Source organism: Acartia tonsa, chromosome 6 (assembly GCF_053477335.1).
Source record: "Acartia tonsa isolate MP-2025a chromosome 6, ASM5347733v1, whole genome shotgun sequence".
Taxonomy (NCBI): Eukaryota; Metazoa; Arthropoda; class Copepoda; order Calanoida; family Acartiidae; genus Acartia; species Acartia tonsa.
The window spans coordinates 41,381,528-41,402,234 of NC_137265.1; the positions used below are offsets into that span (position 1 = coordinate 41,381,528).

At 32.7% G+C, this 20,707-nt stretch overlaps 1 protein-coding gene across 1 annotated transcript in view; it reads right to left on the bottom strand.

The window, feature by feature from the left end:
- Positions 1-20,707, bottom strand: part of LOC145323110 (uncharacterized) — a 62,294-nt gene that overhangs the window by 17,233 nt on the left and 24,354 nt on the right. Inside the window, exons 2-8 of the mRNA XM_080165496.1 lie at positions 18,685-18,838; positions 18,073-18,478; positions 15,288-15,513; positions 14,654-14,948; positions 5,466-6,023; positions 4,024-5,076; positions 2,996-3,099 (exon numbers count right to left, since the gene is read on the bottom strand). Coding sequence (XP_080021622.1) covers positions 2,996-3,099; positions 4,024-5,076; positions 5,466-6,023; positions 14,654-14,948; positions 15,288-15,513; positions 18,073-18,478; positions 18,685-18,838 — 2,796 coding nt within the window. The remainder of the gene's footprint in view (positions 1-2,995; positions 3,100-4,023; positions 5,077-5,465; positions 6,024-14,653; positions 14,949-15,287; positions 15,514-18,072; positions 18,479-18,684; positions 18,839-20,707) is intronic.

Consider the following 20,707-nt stretch of genomic DNA (forward strand, 5'->3'; position numbering starts at 1 on the left):
ATCCAAGTAATATATGTATATATTCATGAATAACCATAAGTCACATATTATAACCTTTTGAATTATGTGTCAACTTTATTCTTCGAGGTTTAACAGGGCTTACACAAAACACACACACACACATACTAACACCCACACACAGACAAACAGACAGACACGCGCTCATAAAATTTTTGCATTACTCTTTGCAAAGTTGTTTAAAGTTTATGTTGGGAGAATTTCAAATTACAAAATTTTAAACAGAATTAAGGGATTGGTAAATAGCGTTTAAAGTCAACAAGGATGATTACGTCCAAAATTTAGATAGTTGTTTATCGCATCATATTATAGACAGCTTTCCACGGATTTAAAAATGGAAAATTATAAGATTTAATGCTAGCCCCGAGGGAACGAAAGCCCGGACTAAGAAAATTGCTTTTAATTTTATGATTTTTGTTTTAATATTCAGGAAAATTTGTCTGTAATATAATGCTATACATGATTTTTCAGTATGGCTGAAAACCGGTTCTAATCCAGTGGATATTAATCGGTTTTGAAGCCATACTGGAAAGATTCGTACATTGATGCAATTCTAATGCTATTAAATTCTAGATAAACAACAATACATTTGATTGCAAGTCCTTTATTTGGAAGTCCTAGCCTGAAAGTGTTACATTTTAGACTAGGGCCGCCTTGGTCGATCCCAACCTCCCTGAAAAGTTTGTAAAATGTACAGGGTTGCCATGTGGCAATAAAAGTAAGTTGCCAATTTAAATCATCCTTAATATTTTTTTTTACAAATTTTCTAATTTTTTAAAGACCTAATAGAGACATTTTAACAGATTTAAATGATTTTCTTTCATCTCATTTTTGTTGACATCCTTGCTTATAAAATTACACACTCTCTAACTTTATATTCTCTCTCTCTCTCTCATCCTCTCTCTTTATTTCACCCTCTCTCTCTCACACATCCTTTTATACAAAATTCAGAAAATAAGTTTTAACTTTAAAAGAGGAGGTGTTCGTCCCATAAAAACAAAAGTAAAAAATTATCAGCAAAAAGACAATCCTTTTCTTTATTCTCGTGTAAAAAAATATTACAAGCTTTAATTGGTAAAGGTACCATACTGGATAAGACAATAGACGACAAATTTAAGTTAATCCTTAAAACCAAACATAAAACCAAATCAATACAAATTAACATTTATTTAAAGTCCCAAAGGTTTAAACCAAATATTAGTCAAAATCTATTAACTTCTAACCAAAAACCTTATAGAGTCCAAAAATCTTGATCTGCCTGTTCTATTCCTTTATCAGGTTAAACAATACTAGATAATTTTTTTTGGCTGTTTTAGAGAAACATAATGTTAGCAAAAGAGGTTATATCATGGAAAATAGGAAAAATAAAAATCCCCAATTATTCCAAATTTGTTTTACACGCTATTGATAACAATTGCAGCATGATAATTATACTATGTGATATTTTTTTCTTTTTAACTTCCAAAGATGAGACAAAACAGTACTTCTCAATGTACCATATAAATCAAAACCTTTGGATAGGACTCGAACTCGATTCCAAGTTATGATAATGGATTTTTATTACTTGGAACTTACACCAGATTATCATATAATATAACTTTTAGCTGGATAAAATAACGATCCCCCCATCCACCTACTTTACCATATACCCTTCATTCCAACTGGTTGAACAAACTGACCAATAAGTAAAGTCCATGGTAGCAACCTAAATTGACCATAATTTTCTCCTGTCATAATATCCACGTATATTTTATACCCATTGTTATATATTTTCGTTTATTCCTGATCTTTTATACAATCAGGTGAATCTGATGGGGTGTGCACAGAGTTTTTATACGGGGGGTGATGAGCAATTATATTAAAAATGGACCCCTAGAGATTTACATTGTGTAAAAAACACTCACATTTCAAAAAAAAATTTGGTAGCTATTAAGTATTCTTACTTATTTATTCTATTTTAATGGTGAAAACTCTTGTTGGTCAAATCTGTATTTGACCCCCCCCCCCCCCCGGCCCCCCCTGATAGTTATTGTTTCAGGGGTGTAAACACCCTCCTAAACCCCTTTTTGCACGCATCTGGTGCAAATTTAAAAGTAGGGGTTTGATGTTCGAGTATATTGGTTGTAGACCGAACAAAATTTTAATTAATTTTCTTGCTAATAAGATTTTTGAATAGCAGGAGGGAAGGGGTATTGGAATATGAATTATACTGAGCTGGATCTTTAAATCACTTTAGTGGTAAGCCAGATCGGGGTGAGCCAACTTTCCACCAATGAGAGCACAGCATTTTATGAAATGCCGTGCTGTGATTGGCTAAAATTCTGCTCACCCCGATCTGGCTCACCACTAAAATGATTTAAAAATCCAGCTCTGGTTCCTAAAGTTTTATAAACAAGCATTCTCCTTCTCTGGCTTAAAAACTTTTGTTATTTTTATTAGATATTGATTGGTTGGTTCAAATTATAAATTTACAGAATGTGGAGTTTTCTTTATCAACATTTGTGGTGTTAATCAATTTATCATTCATTGTCTTATCCCTTAAGATCCCAGGATATAAAAAACCTGTGAAAATTCTAGGTAAACTCTCATGTTTTATATCATTTGAGAGGTTGGTTATATAAGGGACTGATACATTTATCCTTAAAACTTATAAAGTAAAGTAGATGGATGTGTGTCTCATAAGATCTCTTTACCGGCTGGACCTTTAATAAAATTTTATCAATTTTTGGAAATGAGATTTTTCCGATAGCCTTTCAATGATATTTATTAAAAAAAGGGTTTTAGTCATATAAGTTTACATAGGATGATTAGAATTGGCTTACTTATAATTACTAAGAGTAGCGGTGCTACTTTCTTTTATGGAATTGTTTTCGCTACCCGTGGATAATATATTCTTTTAGAAATAGGCAAGTTCTAGAGTTGCTTTCATACAATTAGTCACATTTATATATTTGACTTAACTATGTTACATTAATACGTTGAGAAATTGTGGTGTACCTGTCCTCTAATCCAGGTTCAGGTACACATGGGCAATAACTTGTTGTGTATCTGTCTTCTAAAGGTATTCCTGGTTTACGAACACTAAAATAAGACCTTGTAGTGTACCTATCTTCTAGAACTAATCCTGGTTCAGGTACACTAAAACAAGACCTTTTGGTGTACCTATCTTCTACAGTTAATCCAAGTTTAGGTACACCAAAATAAGACCTTGTGGTGTACCTATCTTCTACAGTTAATCCAGGTTTAGGTACACTAAATTAAGACCTTATGGTGTACCTATCTTCTAGAGTTAATCCAGGTTTAGGTACACCAAAATAAGACCTTGTGGTGTACCTATCTTCTACAGTTAATCCAGGGTTAGGTACACCAAAATAAGACCTTGTGGTGTACCTATCTTCTACAGTTAATCCAGGTTTAGGTACACCACAATAAGACCTTGTGGTGTACCTATATTCTACAGTTAATCCAGGTTTAGGTACACCAAAATAAACCTTGTGATGTAAAAAAACTGTATTAAAACACTCTAGAACCAAGGTAGAGAGAGATAGGTAGTTTCCGTTTTAGAAAGGTTCACAACACAAAATTTAAATCAGGATTTAAAAATTAGATTTCAGCTCTTTCTGCTAGAGATATATCTTTTAGAAGATTATGTAATATATAAACAAATCATTAGGTAAAAAGAGCTTCAAAATAAAAAAATCAATAAGTAAAAATGGTAGGTACACATCTAAAAATCATTAGAAAAGAAAAAGACAGAATAAAGAAGGGAAAGTTTCAAACTTTTAACTTGTATAAAAAAAGGGGAAAAGAAAAGAAATTTAATTGAAAAAAAGTTTTTTTCATCACTTTCCATCTGAAATTTACATATTTTACTCCTAGATTCTTTTCTTGCCATTAATCAACTTTTTTTTAGAGGCAAAACTTGCTCTACAAGGTTTTACTTCCCTAAATCTAAGAAATAAAAATGGAGAAAAAAACGGTTTTGTAAGGTTTTGTCTAAAGAACTTTCCTGAAGTTGGACACAATGTCATTCCCTCCATGCACACAGCATCCTCAATTTTAGATGCATTACCGACCACACTTAAATCATGGCCGGAATCATCAGCTGATTCAGCCTTTCCCGCCAAATTTTCTGGCCCTAATGTCGTCGTTGATTCGGACAAACTATCCCGCTTGATGCTGCTGCCCTCAATCTTGGGCGTGATTGCTGATGTGCTGTGATCACTAGACATTGATTCATAATCACTATCTTGGTCTTCAACTTTGCCCCCAGTCTCGCCGCCCTCAGGCAGCTCTAATTTAGAGCATGTTTGGTAGGGCGGCAGGGAGTGGCTTGTTGAAGTTAGCGTAGATATGGCCAATGATCCTTTTAAATCACTTGCAACGGGTTTAGTATCAATTGGCGATGATACTAAAGAAACATTTATTAAAGTAGATATTGGCAATTCACTAGAAGCAGATCTTAACAATTCCGCTGAGCTAGATCTTATTGTATCAATTCGGGTTGATCTTAGCTCACTCACTTTTGTTGATTTTACAACAACATCTGTTGGTAACTTTACTTTGTTATTCACAGAAGACAAAACATTTGAGGATAGGTTTATCATAGAATTGCTACTGCTCACTACTAATGGTTGGAAAGTTGACGATATCACTATAGGTGCAGTTGACGGTGATGTCATTATTATTGAGGAAACTGCTGTTGACGTCACTGATACACTTGCCACAGAAACATTAGTGGGAGATTTACTGTTGGGCCTGGCTGCTATTGGGGAATAGCTGTCCTCAAAAGGCCGGACAAACAGACACTTTGGCGTGGAGCTACGCATTTGATTTGACTCTGGCTTATTATTAGGAGTGCCAGCAACTGATTTTATACTTGTCACTGGTAATGGCACTGATTTATTCACATTTGAAACACTAGATGTAACAAATCTAGGAGCACTTAAAGCACTAGTTGTATATACACTGGAAGCACTTGACAAAGTGCTTGATATCACGGAGGACGTTAATTTTGATGATGATAACATTGTTATTGGTTGAGAAGTGGATACAGAACTGAATCAATGAGGTTATTCAATATACTAGTTTAAATAAATCAAATTAATGCATTCTTATAACAGTAAATATAAGGCATGTTTTTATTGCCTCAAAATGCCAATGTAGCACTGAACTCCTTTTCATATTTTTTTTAAATATATTGACATTAAGGGGAGTGCCACTTTTTTTTAACACCTTCTGGGGTCCTAACCCTTCGAGGCTCAGCAGTACCCAAAATAACCTAACCTAATATAATAAGCTTAAAGATATTTTGTATCTGTAAGATTTGTAAAAGGAAATAACACAAACATAGAAATATGAAAGGGGAATGCTGCCAGACAATCTACCTGTACTATTTCAGTATCTTTTTTAGAAGAAAAATAATATAATTTATCATATTAAATAACCTTGACACTGGAGATGCTATCGAATATTTTGACAATGACGTTGTTGTTGCACTTTTAGATACAACTGTTGAGAGCGGCAACTTTGACACAACGGGTGATGGCAGCAAACTAGCCAGGCCTTGTGGGAATTGCTGCGGCTGCGATATTACATTTTTCTTAACTTCATGCACTACTTTGATTTCATCCGGATCTATAACATCAATTGGATCTTCTCGTGTGCCCGTTGACGAGTTTGGCGGGGTATTCAACTGCATACGTACCCCTGGTACTTTTAGATTGCTGCCAGCGGCTAGCCGCTGCTTGGCGGCCGATGAATTTTCTATATTTTGTTGGTGAGAGGTTGAATTGTACTGCGGAGATATAAAGCTGTTTCCAATAGTTGAGGGTGGGCGTATCTGACTCTGTGATACTACCAGCTGATGTGAGGGATGTTGTTGCAAGGGGGAGGAAACTGCGAGGGAGTGGGGAGGCAGGGGGAGCCGGCTGACCGCTGCCGCGTTGGCTGTCATGGCTGCATAGTGGTGCAGCTGGGCTAGGTACACTGCGTCCAGCTCACTTCTGAAATAGAAAAAAAATTAATAACAATAAAAAGTATCTGGATACCTGTCTTTGAGACCCTTAAAGATATCAACAACTACAGAAACATTAGGACAATTTCAGGGAAGCTTTATTTGTAAGATAAAAAAAAACTCTAGTAATTTGGCAACTATGGTCTTAAAAATGGGCGTGTGTATGTGTATGTATATATTCATTGAAATGTGCATAAATTTAGAGAAAAAGGGATAAGAAAAAAAGACCTAAACATTTTGTTTTTATTTTCTTTACTGCCAATAATTAAGAACTAACATATTTAAAATCTTTTTTAAAACGAATTATGATCATATTTCTTTTGATTAAGTTCTTCTACACGATAATTTGCTATTGGGATATGTGCTTCTTTGAAAGAAGTAGAAAATTTGTGGTCTTATAATATGTTTTCTTTTATTTGAGGGATGTCTATGCTCCCACTCGCTCCCCTCCCTCAAGGATAATTTTCGGCGTTCTTCCTAATATTGTATTAGAACCAAAAAGAACTTTCTTTTTAAACGTAATTTGTATGCTTATTTTATCTACGGTTAGGTTAAGTGAAAGAGCTCCGCAAGGAGTGTCATGTAGGGTGGTCAAGAACACAGTTTGAGTGCAAGCACCTACTTTTCCAATTTTTACTAAAGATTTACTTTTAACAAAAAAATACACATTTTTTTTTGGTTTTGGAAACCCTGTTCATGTTGTAAAATATGTATACATAAATTATTGTAATGCATTTAATAAGACTTTTTTATAGGTAGCCAACTCAAACATTTTATAAAAACAACCAATTTTGATGTTAGCTAAACATCTTTGCTGGCCATTTAAATTTTGATAAAAATATGTAACTTTTCTATATTTAGCTGAAAAAATCTTTTTATTAGGAGTAAAATTATTTTTTTGCTGTACCTAGTTGTACAAAAGCAAAAGAATGCTATAAGTTAGTTGATTTACAAAATTATACAATATTTTTAAAATGGTTATATAATATTCGTGGAAATGATGACAGGGGGAAAATTGTAGTCAATTTAAGTTGCTAACATGGACATCTCTAATTGGTCAGTTTGTTCATCCAGTAGGAGGGGAGTCGTTTTTTGTTAAGCTACACGTTTCACTTCAGTAGAGTACATGATAATAGCTGGTGCAATAATAAATCAATTATTTAAAAGAATGTAGTACTTTTGAATGGTTGAAAAGTTAAAACAAAAAATATCTTTTTCACATTATTGTAGGAACATTGTTAACTCCCTTAAAGGCCACCTTGGATAGCCTGATATCTAGTTGCCGAATGTGTACGCAGTTTCCTGAGTGTTTCCTCATCCTAGCTCAATATTTACTACTAGCTACAAATCTTCAAACTTCCCTTAAAAAAATCAAAATTTGAATGTGTAAACGATTTATACAATATACATTATAAATTTGAATTTTTTAAATTTTGATTTTTTTTTTTTGAAGTTTGAAGCTTTTTTAGCTAGTAGTAAATATTGAGCTAGGATGAGGAAACACTCAGGAAACTGCGTACACATTCGGCAACTAGATATCAGGCTATCCCACCTTGAGTTTTGGTGTTCATAAAAAAAAGAAAGAAAAAAATGAAAATAAATTGATTTTAAAATTCTGTATTTTTAAAAATACCAATTACCTATTCATTTAATGACAATTACTGCGAGCTTTCGTAACCAATACTACCTAACCTAACCTTATATAAGGATAAAAACAGACATTAATTTAGATTTTTTATTTAGTTTTAAGTAAAGTTGCAAGAAATCTATCTTTTTAAATAAATCCTTTGTAAGATTTTTTACAATTTAGATTTATAAGATTATAAAGCATTGTCGCCTACTATGATAATGTAGCCTAAAATTGCTAATAAATAATTTAGACCATTTTCTGGAAAAAAATCCTCAACAATTTTTTTAAAGATTTATTTAACCATGCCCTTCCCCCTGATTTTAACCCATTGGCTATGGCGCTGATTAGGTTAGGATTTTATCTATTTAAAATATATTAAACATACACTCTGCGCTTTTCTTTTATTTATAAAATAGTAGAAAAATAGCTAAACTCAGGCACCTAAGGGACATGACAATAGATAATAAATTATTATTGACAAAATTATTCCTTTTGTAGATTAAATTGTTAGTTGAAAAGATTTGAAAAGCAACCAATCAAAATAAAATAAAAGTACATAAAGCGAACCGAAGCTATTCATTACATGAAATCTAACTAGATATAAAATAATTTTATTCTCAAGTATCCTCTTAAATTTTTGTGTATTATAAACTAATGTAGAACCCCACCCTAACCTAACAATAGAATTCTAATTACAGACTTATATGGTAGCACTGGATATATTATTACTTGGTGCTTACACCAGATTTTTCATGTTTTCTAATAAAGTGAAACGCGTAGCGGACTAAGATAACAATTCATTTCTTTAGCCTATCCCTCCCTTCCTACTGGATGAACAAATCAACCAATACATTATAGGGAAAATAGCAACCTAAAATTGATGACAATTTTTTCCCCCCTGTCATAATATCCACGTATATTCTACATCCATAATGGTAGCAAATCTTTAACATACATGTTATTGTAAAAGCTTATTTTGAAACCAGTATAACGCTATTATAATAATATCCAAGGTTTAGTAGATTTATGTTATGAAAATGATACAACGTTCAACAAGGATGACAGCATTTATAATAGCGAATTTCAACAAATCAGACAGAAGGAAAAGCGAACATTATTACGTATAGTGTAATGATTAAACAATTGCTAAATTTTCTTATTTGTACTTAACACTTACAGGAATCATCCTGCAACGTTATATTTTGTTAGAAAGACATGCTTAAAAGAGCTATCCATAACGGACATACGGGCCGACACTGCATGTAGAAAACTTCGCTTTTTAAAAATCTCCAGCTGTTCAAATATTTATTCCATTTGTGAAGAGACGGAAAACTGACAAATTGACAGATTTTTATCAGGGAAGGTATTTCTTGGTTACAAGAGGAAAAATCCAGGGATTAAGGGATTGAACAATGGTCTTTCAAAAAGTGTAATTTATAATATTCTGCTTTTAATTGCTGATAAGTTTTTTTTTGGGGGGGGGGGGAGTAGTTGTAATTGTAAATAAATTGATCAAACTATTATCCCCAAACTAGAAATATTATTTTTTTAAAGCAAAGCTTTTCTAAAATTAGGATCGGTCCTTCCCGTACGTCCTATCGATTTCACACTTTAATTAGGGACGATTTAATACTTTTAAAAAAACTTTTTAACACCAATTTTTTATTATACATATTATAAATTATCCTATGTATCTAATTTTTGTAATAATGATTCCTAAGATAACAAGGTACAATATTATATGCGAGGCATCTCTATAATCAAATCATGAAAATGTGTTCTTTCTTTTACTGTATCTTTCCTTCTGATTTTATAGCTTCGCTTTTATGAATGTTGTCATCCTTGTTTAAGTCGCAAAGCTACTCAATAAATCAGCCGTTTATAATTAAGTGTCTGTCTCTCTAAAACCCATAAAATTAGACATAAATATATCATTGTTTTAGTCATGAACACTTTTAGCTAATCTAATAAATTTTAAAAACGATATGTCGGTAATTTGTCAGAAATGGCCACTTTTATACATATTCATTAATGTATTATTGACATCAACCATTGAAATTGCATGTCGACATAATACCAGTTTTGACAGGGGTCCACCAACCTTTACTTACCCAAGAGCCAGGGAGGGAGGAGAGGATATTGGACTGTAAATTATAATAGTATCCAAACTTTTAAAACACGTTATCTCATTCGTTTTTGATAAAACTCTGAGTAGTTTTGATCAAATTGCCAGTGTCCACACTTTTCCACCAATGATTTTAGTCAACAGAAGGGGGTAATTTTGTTTAACAATATTTAGGATAAATTTGTATGTCCCTTAAGATCCCTGACAAAGAACAAATTTAGCACTCAGCACCCCAATAAAATTTAAATGGAGGTGGGGGGGTTATTTCATAAAAATGTAAATTTTATTTCCAGTAAAAAAACGTGTAAAATAAAATAAAGTTTTGAAATTGTATATGCTTTTTATATTTTAGGGTGTATCCGTCTGTGTGTAAAGAAAATCCATGTTATAACCATCCTACCCATTTCAAACCTTGTGATCAATAATAATTACCATATCTTTGAATCTCTTGCTCTTTAACTTACTTTGTCCGTTTGTCAATCCATGACTGTTTAGTACTTTCCTGTTATGAATGTTGTCATCCTTGTTTTTTTTAAATATCACCTTTAAGATTAAAATGACCTAACCAACAGTTATTAAATGCAATAAAAATCACAAGGAAGCTTACAAATCAAAGCAAATAATCATTTAATTAACCAGCTGTAGTTAGCTATTAATAGCCCAAAACCTGCCCAAAAGAACTCTACAATGGAAATCAAAGGAAATATTTATTTTATCAATCTGTACCTATCTATTGTGCTTGTAAAATTTTAGATAATTACACAAGAGCTTTGCAACTAAAAGCAATATTGTGATTTCATAATGCAGGGAAGGAGAGCAAATTGACTGTAAATAATTATGGGACCTAAAGTTTTATAAACACGCTATCTCGTTCTCTTGCTTAACTTTATTTTATTGAAACTTGATTGGTTTGTTTAAACTCGTCGTGTCCCTAATTTTCAAATATAAGTTTTAATCTACAGTGTGAAAGGTGAGTTTGTTTACTATCATTGGGGATATACATCTATTAATCGCATATTGATTTATCCCTTTAGCTCCCTGGGGATAATTAGCCATTGGAATGATATAATGAAATGACAATATTCTAAAAAAACAAGGATGACAACATCCACAGGAAGCGTAACACAGCAATAAAATAACACATTTCAGAAAGAAGAAAATCCGCTGATTACCGCCGAAATCCGCCAATAAAAATTGATTTATCCCTTTAGCTCCCTGGGGATAATTAGTCATTGGAATGATATAATGAAATGACAATATTCTAAAAAAACAAGGATGACAACATCCACAGGAAGCGTAACACAGCAATAAAATAACACATTTCAGAAAGAAGAAAATCCGCTGATTACCGCCGAAATCCGTCAATAAAAATCTCCATTGTTATGAGACACAATAATATAATATGTATATACATACAATATATTTGTTGAGTATTAAATCTACAATAGTTTATTTTGTATAATTTTAACCAGTTAGGGTACTGGAAGAGTAAAATTCAAACCTAAAAATACCTAATGATAGAAATTGGAATTGATTTTCGGAACCCTCAAAGGGTTAGAGCTTTATGCAGATAATAAAATGTATAGATTTCCATTTTAATTACAAACCTTCTGATTTGTGATTAAGTGTATTACACACAAGCATAATAACACAGATAAAACAATAAAAATTAAGGGGTTTAAACTAATAAATTTGTTTTATATTTCATTTATGTACAAATACATTTTAACTGAAAGATTTTTGAAACCCTAACTGTTGGAAATGTATGTGTGTTTCTTTGTGAGTACGTGTTCAGGTTAGCAAAAGAGGGGTGTAGTTACATAATATCTAAACACTTTTTTTTATCTTTTAAAACTTCCTGAATTCATCCAGTTCATGTTTATGTATTGGGAAAAAAGACAATCAATTTTGGTTGCAAGAGTTAAAAGTAATCAGATGTATGACTGTCTGAGCATGTAATAAGTATTCAAGTTAGCATAAGAAAGTCAAGATTACATTATATCAAGTTACTTTTGTTTATGTTTCAGAACTTCCTAAATTCATCCAGTTCATGCTTATTTATTTGGAAAATAAAACAGACTAACATTTCAGAGTTTGCCTTTCCTGGAATTAAAGAGTTAAAAAGTAATCAGATGTATGTAACATGCGTTCAGGCTAGCAAAAGGAGGCGTTACTATGTCTATGTATTTTTCTTCAACATATTCAAAAGAAATATTGGGAAGAATTCAAATAATCAAATATTGATTATTGCATATGCAGAATTTTTGGTATAGACAGTTGCTTATTCCGATAGATAAAGTAGAAAGGTTTTTTTTGCCAAAATAAAAAAAATTGCTGTAATTTCCAGGGAAGCCTAATAAATGCCTTAGGGTGGTTTTAGACTATTTACTGAAGCTCCCAGCTGAGGAGGAAGCAGCTTGTGCATTAATTTTGTACCGATGACAAAATAAAAGTTTCGAATAGGTATGTATGACTATGTACGGAAGGAGTATGCATTGAATTGAATAGTAAGTGACAGAGGGATAATTGAACGTATATTGCATTGTTCTTTTGGCAAAATGTCATTTGACAAAATGTAGGTTTGCCACTGTCAAAGAGTAGAGTAGGGCCAAGGATTTCTCATCCATACTAAAAGTTTTTCCATAGATTAAAACCAGTTATAGATAGGTCATTTACATCCAATGGTTTTTGCTCTTTTGTTGCTATTTAGTCAAGAACAAAGATGTTTTGTCAAAAAGTTTCTTGGCAGATTTTGTAGATAAAAAGAACATTAAACTAAAATAAAGAATTCTTATGATGAATTCAGTAAATGTATTGTTCTATCAAAAACAAGAATAACAAGAATGTATCTGTAAAAAACATACGGACGGACGAACATATTCTAGTTATAGAGTAGCTGTGCTATGAAAAATCTATTTTCACATTGATCTATGATAGGAACCAAATTAGATTTCCTCAGATTCAAATGGGGGAAGGAAAGTGGGAGGAAAGAGGGGAGGGGGACAGATAAGAAGTTTTAAGAGAAGGTGGATTTAAAAAGGGAAAGGTAACAGGAAGAGAATGGGTAAAGGATGGGGAAGTGGAGGGAAAATTGTTGCACAAAGTAGATCTTGGAAAAAGGGGAACCATATGTTTGCTCTTAAGAAGTTGGGATATGCTTTTTTATAACAAGAACGATTATGTCCAATAGTATCGAAAGATAGCTCAATATCAGAGAGGGAAGGGGTAAATTATACTAGTACCCGAAGTTTTATAACCATGTTAATTTAAAAACTTTGAGGACTTATATTAAGTATTTTAAAAAGTAGTAGTGTCTTAACTTTTCAATCAATAATTTAACTCTACAGAATGGGTTATTAGTTTATTAACATTGGGTATGTAAATCAATCTATCTTCTATTGTCTTATCCCTTAAGATCCCTGGCAAATGTTATAGAATTATTTTAATTAAACAAGCTTAAACTGAGAACTCATAATTCGTGATTTTTTGACAATACCTACAAAACATTGAATTTTATCGTAAATTATTGCTGCCCAATTTATGGACATAATTATCCTTATTTCCTAACCATCATTCCCATCCTTGATTAAAACATAAAAAAATGGAGAAGTGTTTTACAAAGGATTTCAGGAGGGAGGGGGGGGGCGTGGTAGTTTCTTTGGGAAGGGTTGAGAGAAAAAACTGTTCTCGTGAAACAACCTAAAAAACGCATTAAAGATGAAATGTTCCAAAAAGGAATTTAACTGATGCTTTTTCAGAGGAGTGATAATAATTTAGGATTACAGTTCAACGATTAAATGGTTGGTTGTCTGATGAGGATTTTTTTACCCAGCTCAAACCCTTGGTTGTTGGTTCTGACTTTATAGGAGAATTAACACGGCAATTTTATTTAAAAAAGAACCAAGTTATGTAAATTTTGCTTAGAAAAAGCTGAATTTTTAAAACACCGAAAAAAAGTATTTTTTCTAAAAGATAAGAATGAGAACGGATGTGGTAATTTTTATGCCTTTTTGTAGCATGGCTAATCTATAATTCATTTGGTTTTTTGTGTCTGTATGTCCGTTGGTTAGTAACTAAGCTTTAGGGATAAGACAAATTTATTTACATTCACAATGTACAATATTACCCCTAAGGTAGATTAAGATTGTTTCAACCAACTTTTTGAGTTTTAACAAAAGTATCCAAAATTTTAATCCAAAAAATGAGAGAAAGTAAATGTAATATTTTGGGTACCAGTAAAAATTACATTCCCAATGTCCCTTTCCTTCCTGATTTCAACTAGAAATGATTTTTTCATCCTTGTTTTCGCTTGTATGTTTCCAGAGACTATCTCTCATGCTATCTATTTCTCTATCTGTCTTTTTTATCACTACTTTTTTATATTTCATAATCTAATATATGGATGAACAAAGCTTCTCTGAAAATTATAGACCTAACTGTTTTTCAGATTTTATCTTGAGTAAAACTTTTTAGTTCATATATAAAAAAAATTAAGATGCTTTATATAAAAGTGCCTAGCATATTCAGAAAACCCTACACGCCCCCTTTTTTTCAATTATTTTTCATTGAGCCTTATCACTGCGGGGGTTCAAAACCCTGTGGGGCTACATTTTACCCAATATAACCTGACCTGACCAACAATTAACACCAGAAACACTAGCCCTCCCATTATTTTCAATTTATTTTCAAATTTGTAAGGGGTAATTGAAGGGAAACCGCCATAAATTATTTGTATATTGCAGCAAACTGTAACCATATATGTAAGAAATGAAGACGCGTAAAGTCGCTCAATGTGACGTCATAAAAATGAGGGACTTTCAGCGTCTTTGTCAGAAATATAAACAAATATCTGTAAAAATCTTACCCGTAAGGCATAAGTCCAGCCGCCAGTACACCACCAGGACTTGCCAAGTTCATAGCCGCTGCACTTGGCAGTCCATAAGCTGCCAGGTACCCGGGATGAAGACCTGTGGCCGCCAGGCTGGATGATATTTGAGCCTGATGAAGTCCTGTGGCCGCCAAGCTTGTAACAGGCAATGTTGGTTGGTGCAGTCCAGCGGCCGCAAGGCTGACGGAGGGAAGTTGCGGCTGATTCAGTCCAGATGCCGCAATACTGGGTACAGAAAGCTGCGGCTGGGTTAATGAAGATACAGACAGACCTTAAACAATTTATGATTATCTACTTGATTCATTGTTAATTTGGATGGAGACTGGCCCAATGCTACCAAAAAATATAGAATAGAAGTATGAAGTCAAGATTGGAGCAGTTTTATCTTATAATATGGATATAAAAAAAACTGCGCTTGTTCTAACCAATAATATGGACGGATTGTTACTATAATTTGTTCTTCTTATTGGTCCATTTACTGATTAGGGATCTAAATCTACTATATTTAATAAAAAATCATTGTTAACAATGGATCCTTTCCCTTTTATTAAACTTGTTGATCTAACCCTGCGGTGGATCTAACCCTGTAGGACAGGTGGTTTAATTTTACCTGAACCAGTTGACTTGTAGGGCTTAAAGCTAGACTCTGGTTTGGGTGCACTATGACTACTGCTGCTACTGGTGGCTGTTATGTGAGAATTAGTGAGTGTAACATGACCACTAGAGGTCAGGCTTGATGGCATAGTCTTGGAGGACGTTGACAAGGATGACAAGGATTTGTGGGGCGTGGCGGAGATACTTGGGGAGGGCTTGTGCTCTACAACACCTCCGAAACCCTGAAAATATTGAATCAAATTTATTTCTATTTTAATAAGCTTTATCCTACTATATAAAGTAGAAAGGTTTTTTATTTGAAGTTTAGAATTTTGACAACAACAACACTGATTAAATTCTACCTTTTAGGGAAGTTTCACATAAATCCTAGGATTGTTTTAGGCTATTTTAGTTTTATGATATATTTCTGTTCCTCTTATCCCCTTTAAGACAGAGTCCCTAAGTGCTAGGGCTTAACCGCTGTTTCTTTATTTCAGAATATAATTAAAGGAAAAATTTTTTTGTAAGAAGAAATATGAATATTCACTAGATTTTTGGTATCTATGGAATCATTTTCTACACGATTTTTCACCAATGAAAAAAAGAGTATACAGACTAGGATCTTTTTGCACATTAGCATGCGGTTGTATAATAAACAAAAGAACTAATAATATTCTTTCTCGTATTCATTCGAATCCAGTGGATAGGAACCGGTTCTCATCCATACGAAAAAACTATGTCTAGCATCGTATTATATCCAGTTTTCTACGAATATAGAAATGTACAATCATAAGATTAAAACTAGTTTTTTTAGCCGGTGCCTTCGGCACCACGGGGCTAAAAAACTAGTTTTAATCTTATAATTGTACATTCTATATCCGCGGAAAGCCGTTTATAATACGATACGAGAAATAACTATTAAGATTTCTTTAGTTTTTTAAATGATGACTTATCCCAATTTCTGTATAAATATGTAGGCTTTTAGGCAAAAAATTTCAAATATTTTAAGAAGTTGAATTAAACTGTTTTTTGTTTTGTTTAGGCATAGCAACTCTGTAAAAGTAATACAGCATAGGTCTGTAAGTTTAAATAAAGTGCAATATCGAGTCTTTAACAGACTCCTCAAAAAATAGTGAAAATATAACTAAATTCAAATAAATATCTACAACTTTTTTTTTGTAGATAACAATTTGATCTTATAAGGTAAAGAACAAATATTTAAATGAAAAATAAAAAGTAACTTTCCAGAATACATTAATATTTGCTTGTTTCATAGTAATCCGGCTGCAGATGGCCTTTATTATGTTCTGTAAGGTATCGTAGATCATATAATTGTGGATTTTCCGCGGATAGTAACTTATAAATCTAATAATAAAATTTATTGACCCCGACGGGCTGTTCATTTTAGGATTTTTATTTTATGTTTTTGTAGAAAATTTTCAATAATACTAGTTATGAGATATTAAAGTATTAGCGATCATATATTTTTGCATTTCAAATCGCTATCACTGACATATAGGGGCAAAAAGATAGAACAAAAAGAAGTAGCGTTAAATATAAATTACTCAATAAAATGTAATCACATTAAGGGCCAATATATAAGACAGAAAAGTTCAATAGCGTTGCAGGATCTTAAGGGATAAGACAATCGAATAAATTGATGTACATCCCCGATGATTATCAACAAAATTACCCTTTCTTTAGTAACAATTTTAGTAAAAAGTTTGGACACTGCTAGTTTAAACCAACCAATCAAAGTTTAATTAAAATGCCCGAATAGATTTTTGAAAATATCAAAAAAAAATCAAATGTTCCAAAAGCTTAATTAAACATCTTCTTTTAGTAGTTTTGTATTGCAACTGAGATTGAATATGTTTAAAAATGCTAAGAATTTTTTTATTTCCTCGCATTGTCGTTTCTACCACGGTTTAACAGATAGGCAAAGCACAATTATATTTAGTAGCAAAGCTACTCTATAACTCACTTTCTTCTAACTGTTTTCTAAGTTTAAGTAGTATTTTTATCTTCTTACTATGGACAAAATAGTATGTCCGTTAGTTCCTCTAAGGGGATATGTGATTTTCTCAGCTTCTATTTAAGATAGACTGTTTATTTTTGGTGAAGATATCCCTTACAAAAAGAGTTTTTTTGTAATTCGCTACTTTGGATGTTGTCATTCTTTTTTGAAACTTAATTACCTATTCAATTCTAACAAAAAAAACTTAAAATATTGAGCAATAATTTGATGGAGGAAAGAATAATATTCACTGTCCTATGCTTGCATAACTGCTGTAATACACAGAGGAGACGATAATAATTGGGATGAAGATTAATTTATTTTCCATTAACCTTCCCCTATACCCCTGCACTAAAACACAGAGAGGACAATTCAGACGACAATAATTGTCAAATAAAACTTTTTACCTATGTGATTTATCTTTCTATCAATTTATCTATCTATCTATCTTTCTTTCCATCTATCTTTCCATCTATCTTTTAATCTAATTTTTAATCTATCTTACAATCTATTTTTCAATATATCTATCAATCTTTCTATCAATCCATCTGGCTTATTAATTTATCATATCACAATCTACTTTTTTCTTTGAATCTATCTCTGTGTCTGTCTGTCAGTCTGTCTCTCTCTTTCTATCAATGTCTCTTTATCTCTGTCTCTGTCTGTCTGCCTATCTACTTTTGTCTCTCTGTCTCTTCCTCTCGCTGTCTATCTGACCCTATTTCTTTATTGCAATCAATTTTTGCATAGGTATGCCAGTGCGGACAAAAATATTTAATCTCACCTTTCTTAGGTCAAGATGATTAGGCGAAGGATTTGCCGGCGAAACTGCCGCCTTTTGTGAGCCGCCAATTCTTGCAATTCCACCGCCGCTAGGACTTCGCAAACTACTGGAATTTTTCATCTGGCTCTTAACACCGCCGTTTAATGCAGAATTTGGCGATATTCCAACGCCCACGGCGATTGGTGGTAGGGGAGGGGCTATAGGTGGTGGTAATAACGATGAAATACTGCCGGTATTAACGGAAGGTGTACCGCTAATGCTTGAGGAAACTCCTCCAGGCGGTAGTAACGGTGGATAAGCGGCGAGACCGAGATGATTTGGCGGGGCAAGGCCTGCATGGGCGGCCAGTAGGCTGTTGGTAGCGGCTCCTGGTGGATAAAAGCTGCTGCTAGCAGCTGCAGCTTTCCTAAAATACGAAATTTCAGTTATTTATTAAAATGTTATCATTTCATTGATCTAATTTTGGGCCAAAAATTAAAAAGTGAATAAAATTCAAAACATTCCTTTTCCAGAATTTTGATTGGGTTAGATTTTTTCTCTCAATGCTAGAAATCTTAAATTAATAATTATAAAGTTGCTAAGCTAAATAAAATACAATAGAAAAATTATCACCTTAATTCCGCTTCGCCGGCATTCTTGGCTAGATCCCGAAGCACGGCGGCAAAACTTGAGGTTCCCGCCGTTGAATTTGCCGCCGAAACCGTCGGCGAGGTTAATGAGTGGTGGAGAGAGGTGGGTAGGGGGGAGCTTGACGATAAGGGTACTCCTGAAATAGATAAATAGATATACAGATATATATAGATATAGATAGATAGATAGATAGATAGATAGATAGATAGATTGATAGATAGATAGATAGATAGATAGATAGATAGATAGATAGATAGATAGATAGATAGATAGATAGATAGATAGATAGATAGATAGATAGATAAATAGATAGATAGATAGATAGATAGATAGATAGATAGATAGATAGATAGATAGATAGGATAGATAGATAGATATCTATTAGTTAATTTGTATGGAGACCAAGTATAAGAAGTTGTCGAGCAAGTCACTTGGTGTTTATACCAAAGAGCCAAATAATGTGTTTTTAATAGCAACCTTGCTTTTTAGAAGCACAGCAATAACAAGCATACGAAATTTATTATGGAGAAAGGAATAGTTATTAAGGGACTTATAAAAAGGAATCCTATATAAATGTTTAATTTTCTAGAGAAAAAAAATATATTCTATTACTATGAAATGATATGACTTACGGACGTACGTACATAACTACTTGTAGAGTGGCAATTCAAAAATAATTTAGGTAATGTAAGTTAATAGAAACATACAAAGTTGGGGGTGTTAAAAAAGGAGTGGTGCGCTTTTCTGACACCTATTTTTATACAGTGTTCTGTCAATTGAACAAGGTTTTTTTTAATAAAGCTATTTATAGTAAAACATGAAATAAGTACAGATTAGAAAGATGATGGGACAGCGTAAAGTATTTTTATGACGTCACACATGACATTTTCCGCTGTAATTCATTTAAATTTTAGTTAATTTCACCGAGTTAGGAAAGTCAAGCTTTTTAGAATCTAATTTGTATATCAAAACTGATATACACACTGACAATTGTGACTTTAAAGCAGCTCTGCTACTAAAAACTACTGTATTGAATGTAAATGTTGTTTTTAAAGAATGTTTTAGTGCTGAAATGGATGTAGTATATATGTAGATAATATGACAGGGTAAAATTTAGCTTGCTAACATGGAACTCATTTACAGTTCAGTTCGTTTATCCAGTAGGACTGGAGGAGATGGGGTAAATGGACCGCTACAAGTTTCACTTTATTAGAGAACATGAAAATCTGGTGTAATATCCAAGTAATAATATATCCATTACGGCTGCCGTTGTTCTAATGAGTTGAATGATTAGGTATGATATGAATAGATAACAAAGTGTACAATCACTTCCGCGAAATAAAATTAGAATATAACTAGCTGCTGCAACCATAGCTTCTAGGATAGACCATCCGTCTCAAAAGGGTAGATTGGGGACAGTCCAAACCCATCCCAAGGATTATATCTATAATCAAAATAGCCTATAACTATCCCTTGACATTTAAAAAGCTTTCCTGTAAAGCATACATAATCAGTTTAGTACTGAAATCTAAAGCTTCAGACAAAAACACCTTAGTTCTTTATATAAAAGGATAGATGATATTCTAAGCTCTAATAAATCTAAAAAGCTAGGTCTAATTATGATATGCTACATATGGATAAAAATTTTTTCTTCTTTTTTTTTTTTTTCAACGGCAAAGATCTTTTAATATTGAACAAGCTTTAGCCTCTAAAATAACTTTTTATCATAGTATTTTTGACGGTTGAAAAGAAGTTTAAGATTTTTTTGTGTTTTTGTGTGTTTGTATGTGTTTGTTTATTTATGTGGGCGGAAAGAAAACTTTTTTTTTGAAGCACAGCTCCTCTTAGAAGTGCTTATTGTAGGTTTCTTCTTTACTTCTGTGCGTGTTGAATTATTGGTTGAAAAGTTTGGACACTCTTGTTTTGAACCAACAAATTAAGATTTTTAAAAAGTAAACAAAAATTTGAGTTAAAGATTAAGACAATATGTTTATAAAAGTTTGGG